At 39.7% G+C, this 5,981-nt stretch overlaps 1 protein-coding gene across 1 annotated transcript; it reads left to right on the forward strand.

The window, feature by feature from the left end:
* The first annotated feature begins 2,490 nt into the window (after positions 1 to 2,490).
* On the forward strand, positions 2,491 to 5,780 carry LOC129434840 (zinc finger CCHC domain-containing protein 12). Its single transcript, XM_073858005.1, has 2 exons — positions 2,491 to 2,914; positions 3,322 to 5,780. Exon 2 carries the CDS (start codon positions 4,755 to 4,757, stop codon positions 5,778 to 5,780), a length of 1,026 nt encoding a protein of 341 aa, XP_073714106.1. The 5' UTR covers positions 2,491 to 2,914; positions 3,322 to 4,754.
* The last annotated feature ends 201 nt before the right edge of the window (positions 5,781 to 5,981 follow it).

Below are 5,981 nucleotides of genomic sequence, written 5' to 3' on the forward strand. Positions count from 1 at the left end.
CACAGAGTTTGAGTTTGTTAAGAGCATTTTATCATTCTTGTTGTAGGTCTACCTTTTCGTGTTGATACATGCAAAAGTAACGTTACTTTATTACCCACTGGATGGGAACCCAGCCAACATTGCAAGGTGGGGCCCATGTGGGCCCCATATGGGCTTCCTATGTGGGCCCTATATGGGTTTGTCCATGGGTTCCACTATGGCCCCACGTGGGTTGCCCACATGAATTTCATATAGAAACTGAGGGGGTCTTATGTGGGGCCCAGCTGGGCAACACACATGGGGCCCATATTGGCCCCGCCTAATGAAGCCCACATTATTTACCAGGGCCCAGTATGGGTTTTTAATGGGTACTGGACTGGTCCCTTATTATGTAATAATTATACTTTTAATGCTTAATTGTAATTTACTTAAAGGTGTAGCGGAGGATTTTCTCGAATTTTAGAAAAGAACCGCCTTCTCCACTTTAAAAAAAATGCAATTGCCCAACACTACTGATTGACAACTAGGAGGACCAATAGTCTTGATGATCCACCCGGAAAAATAAAATCCTCTGCAATACCTTTAAATAATACATGTTTTAAATTGAAAACCGATAAAAGCAAATAATTTCAGTTCAGTAAATATCAGTAACATCACAAAACATGAAGGAGGTGCAATATGAGAAATCAAATTAAAAAACTGTAAAGGTTCAATATATCAAAATATTTGTTTGAAACATTTTATTTTACTAGTGTAACGGTGGTCGCCATGCTCAGCAAATTACAAAAAAAAAGAGACAGTCTCTTATTGTCCCATGTTGCGGTGATGAACAACTTTCAGTTAAAAAAAAACAATTAACAATAACAGAGTTTCGGGCGCCAGACAGGTTTTAATCCTGTCCAATTTTGAGCATACACACTCGTAAATATATTACATATATACACTAAACTTCAAACAATATACAACAAACATTACCATTTTCAAGTTGGACATAAAGATGCGATTTCCTGTGTAAACGTGTGTGTGTATGTGTGTGTATGTGTGTGTATGTGGCAAGAATCACCAGGCAACTAACCCGAATCCGTAGATAGGCATGCGTAGGGCCACCAAGCCAACGGAAACATTCCCTTAGATCCTCCTTCACGAATACCGCAGGTTTTAGATCCTTTGCAAACACATCTGAAACTAAACTTCGTGTCGCTATGATCTTCAAACTCCCAACTCGGCATGTACACAGGACCAAACACTCCGTCTCACAGCAGGCACACCACACAGGTGACACACAGGCAATAGATGAGACTATGGCGCAGCACTTCCGGATGCTTGCGTCTCCCTTTTATTCCCTATCGTCCACTACTTCCGGTTCATGGAGTAGTTCCCGGGTTAGAAAAAGCAAAAAAATTTTTCCTTAGTGCTACAGTGTGAAAAAATAAATAAATTGTGACAAATTTGCTGTACTGCCACACTAGATATTAAAGTTTGAAGACAAACTTTATGTTGGCTTGAAAAAGCGTAGCCTGAAGGTTTAAAACGGTTTGACAGAAGTTTAGTTTAGTAGGCTATCTGGCTGTTAGTATGTTTAAGTATGAAGGTAGCATGATTTAACATGATTTAGCATGATGCTAACATGATAAGCATAAAGCTAACATGAAGCTAACATGATTAGCATGAAGCTAGCATGATTAACATGAAGCTAGCATGAAGCTAACATGATTAGCATGAAGCTAGCATGATTAGCATGAAGTTAGCATGAAGCTAGCATGATTAGCATGAAGTTAGCATGATGCTAGCATGATTAGCATGATACTAGCATGATGCTAACATGATTAACATGAAGCTAACATGATGCTAGCATGATTACCATGAAGTTAGCATGATGCTAGCATGATTAGCATGAAGCTAACATGATGCTAGCATGATTAGCATGAAGCTAGCATGATTAACATGAAGCTAGCATGAAGCTAACATGAAGCTAACATGATTAGCATGAAGTTAGCATGATGTCAGCATGATTAGCATGAAGCTAGCATGATGCTAGCATGACTAGAAAGAAGCTAGCATGAAGCTAGCATGAAGCTAGCATGACTAGCATGACTAGCATGAAGCTAGCATGACGTTAGCATGATTAGCATGAAGCTAGCATGATTAGCATGAATCTGTCATGATTAGCATGAAGCTAGCATGATGCTAGCATGATTAGCATGAAGCTAACATGATGTTAGCACGATTAGCATGAAGCTAGCATGATGTTAACATGTTTAACATGAAGCTAGCATGATGCTAGTATGATTAGCATGAAGCTAGCATGATGTTAGCATGATTAGCATGAAGCTAGCATGATTAGCATGAAGCTAGCATGATACTAGCATGATTAGCATGAAGCTAGCATGATGTTAACATGATTAGCATGAAGTTAGCATGATGTTAGCATGATTAGCATGAAGTTAGCATGAAGCTGGTGTAACCCACCTTAAAGTTTGGTTACTAAGACCATAACTTTAGTATTAGATTTCTCAATAACTATATAAATATATACATATTAAGACACAGAATAAATATAAATATAGCAAGATCAAAAAGCTGTTTACATTATATGTTTTTATTTTTCATTTTCTTTTGGTCTGCTTGAAAGTGTTTAATAAAAGACTTTAAATTTGGTATAGTCAACTTCAAGGTGACTGGTTTGTTTTTGAATATATTTGAAAAGACTGTTATTTTGGTGCAGTTATCTCCTAGGTGACGGGTTTGTTTGTCATTCTGGAGACTCCACTTGAAATGTAATTAGACGATATTGATAACCCTTTTAAGAAAAATTATACTTTTGTAATATAATCTAACTTTTTTCTAAATCTGAATCATCTTACCATTCCTTGTACATATTTTGTCTACATATTGTTGAGGCTAGAAGACTTCTGTTGTTTTATCCAAAACTCCGGTGAGTTGAAATACTATGATATTACTCTGATAACTGAACTAACTAATTAAAAACCAATCGGAGATTTACTTTCATTTTATTGTACTGTTATTGTGATAATATTGTTTTTATGTTTGTGATATAGAAGTTATTAATTCATATATTGAATTACATGATTTTTGATATACATGACTGTTGATAGTAACAAACTCCTAAGAAATAGGAGACATTAATATTAGAATGTTTAGAGGTGGGCACACATTAGCTTGTGTGTGTGTGAGTGAGAATGGCACTTTCTCTTTCTCATTACGAGCGATGCAAGTTAATAAAACTTGTTGAACTGTAGTTGAATTGGAATTTAAAGAGATCTTATGATTTTGATATTTAAAATATGATGTTAATTAGTATTCTCAAACTGCTGCATGCAGATTGGTTTTTTTATTGAGCTGGAACACTGAGTTGGAACACTGGATGGCGAGTCAGTCCCATTGGATTTCGATTGAACTGGTTTTCCTTTTCACACTGGACAACCAAACCCCTTGAACTCTACCCTTGGATCAACCTGTGTTCCTTGGACACAGATAAGCCTTCACACATACACTGACATATACACCTTACATACCTGGGTACATGACTATTTCTTTTCTTTTAATCATTTTATTGGAAAGCTTTTATTTGAAACTTTGGGAAAAGAGCTCTTATTTATTTATTTTATTATTTATTTATGTGTATGTATTATTATTATATATTTCTCAATATTTAATATTTCTCAATATTTAACTGTGGTTCTCTCTTTTGTGATCAGAATGAAATATTTTAAATAATTTATTGCTGTAATAAAATTACTGCATTTTTCTTCCACTCTTACACATTGTCCTTGTCAATTTACTCCCCCCTCAATGCTGAACCTAGAACTGGCCTAAACCTAATCATAACCTATAGAGGCACCTCCTTTTATTTTAAAGCAATACATTTTTATTCTAGTTAAGTAGAGCAGAGAGGTGCTACATAAATCTTGGCGAGCCAGCCAGGAGGGGGCAGTGTTGACAATTTTGTAATTAATATTCAAAGTGTATATATATATATATATTCTCTTTTCATTTACATATTTTCTATTGAAACTTAGATTTTACATTGAAACTGCACATTTGAAATGGATGTGGTTAAACAAAAGAATGTTAAAGTGCCTAATTCAGTCTTAGTCAGTGGTATGAGTGATATTGATGCAGATGGAGAAATATTTAGGTTCTTAGAGGAACATGGGCCTTTCTCAAGGGTGATACATATAAGTAGCTCTGATCCAGAATTACAAAACACAGTCATAGTTGAGTTTGAGTCAGGGCTTACAATAAAAAATTTAGGTCAGTTACCACTCTATAGGCCTTCCCCAGATGACCCCAGCACTGTCCACTGCATTAGGCAACTGTCTAGTGTTTATTCAAGGTATGTGGGAAGTAGTTTAACACAGACATACCTTGACTCCTTAAAAGACATAGCTAAACTGAGCGGTCTGGACTTGGAGTCACTTCTGCATGACGAGCTCTCCCGTCTCCAGGGTTCTCTTGGAACTGAAGCACCCCCTTCCTTACCATCCATCCCCGTTGAAAGCTCAGGTGTCTCAAGAATGCACAGCCCATCAGCAACCTCTGACCACCAGCATGCATCTTTTGATCCCCACAATTCTACTTCACCATCCGTCATGGCAGCCGATGTTCTTAGTGGCACTTCTCCAGTCCAGTTCGACACTACTGATGTTCCCTCCCTCGGCAGACGACCATAATACACAATTCCTGTGAATCAGCTCACAACGCCTGAGGTGCAGAAGGTGGTAGTAGAGCACATTGTCCGTGGCACAGACAGCATGTCTTCTCACAGCAGCACTAAACTGCGGATCTTCTCTGGTAGACTGCCTACCCCTAACCGTGAAGTGGACTATGAAACATGGCGCAGCCACACTGAGTTTCTTCTTTCTGACCCATGTGTGTCTGAAAGGCACGTTACAAGGAAGATTGTGGAGAGCCTGTTGCCTCCTGCAGCCAACCTGGTGAAACACTTAGGGCCTCATGCTCATGTCAAATCCTACCTCCACATCCTTGATTCTGCCTATGGCACAGTTGAAGATGGCGATGAGCTTTTCGCAAAGTTTCTTAACACCCACCAGGATGCTGGTGAGAAGCCCTCTGCTTACCTGAGCCGTCTGCAGACAGCACTCAACAGGGTCGTGCAAAGAGGAGGCATTCTATTTAGTGACTTTGACTGCCAGCTGTTAAAACAGTTTTGTAGAGGTTGTTGGAACAATACTCTCATTTCCAGTCTTCAGCTTGAGCACAAGAAGAATGCTCCACCTCCATTATCTGATCTGTTACTGCTTCTGCGAACTGAGGAGGATAGGCAGGCTGCAAAATCCAACAGAATGTCCCAACACTTGGGTTTCTCCAGAACCAAAGTCCAGTCCAAACACCACCACGTGTGGGACTGCAATGTAGATGAGCTCGGCATTGACATTCAGGTCACAGAGACACTCTCTGCTGGTGAGAAGCAGATGAGAAAGGAGATTGCTCAACTTAAAGCTCAGCTTGCCTCCTCCCTGACAGCCTCACAGTCTGAGCAATCCAAAAAAAATTCAAAGAAGAAGGAGGATGTAAACAGAGCTGGACTGAAGGCTAACTCCAACCACGCACAACCCATGCGTGACGAGACAGTCTCCAAGAGGCCAAAACCTGGTTACTGTTTTAACTGTGGAGAAGATGGCCACCTCTTCTCTGTATGCAGTGACCCGGCAAATCCAGCACTGGTTGATGCTAAGAGAAGGGAGCTCAGAGAGAAGCAGCAGGCCTGGGACAGAGCCCATGGTGTTTCCGGTTCTGCTCGTTTAAACCAGCATTAGTTTCTGTTATGGGGCAAACAGAAACTGAGACAACCCCCTGCCCCACCACCACAACCCCACAGACTAAAGCAAGGCTCTCTTATGCAGGCTCAAAGCAACATCCCAACGTTCCCAGAGGGCTCATTGGTCATAAGTGCACTGCTAACCTCACCATCTCTGGCGTGCACTGCAATGGCTTGCTTGACACAGGCTCTCAGGTGA

Source organism: Misgurnus anguillicaudatus, chromosome 2, assembly GCF_027580225.2.
Source record: "Misgurnus anguillicaudatus chromosome 2, ASM2758022v2, whole genome shotgun sequence".
Lineage (NCBI taxonomy): Eukaryota > Metazoa > Chordata > Actinopteri > Cypriniformes > Cobitidae > Misgurnus > Misgurnus anguillicaudatus.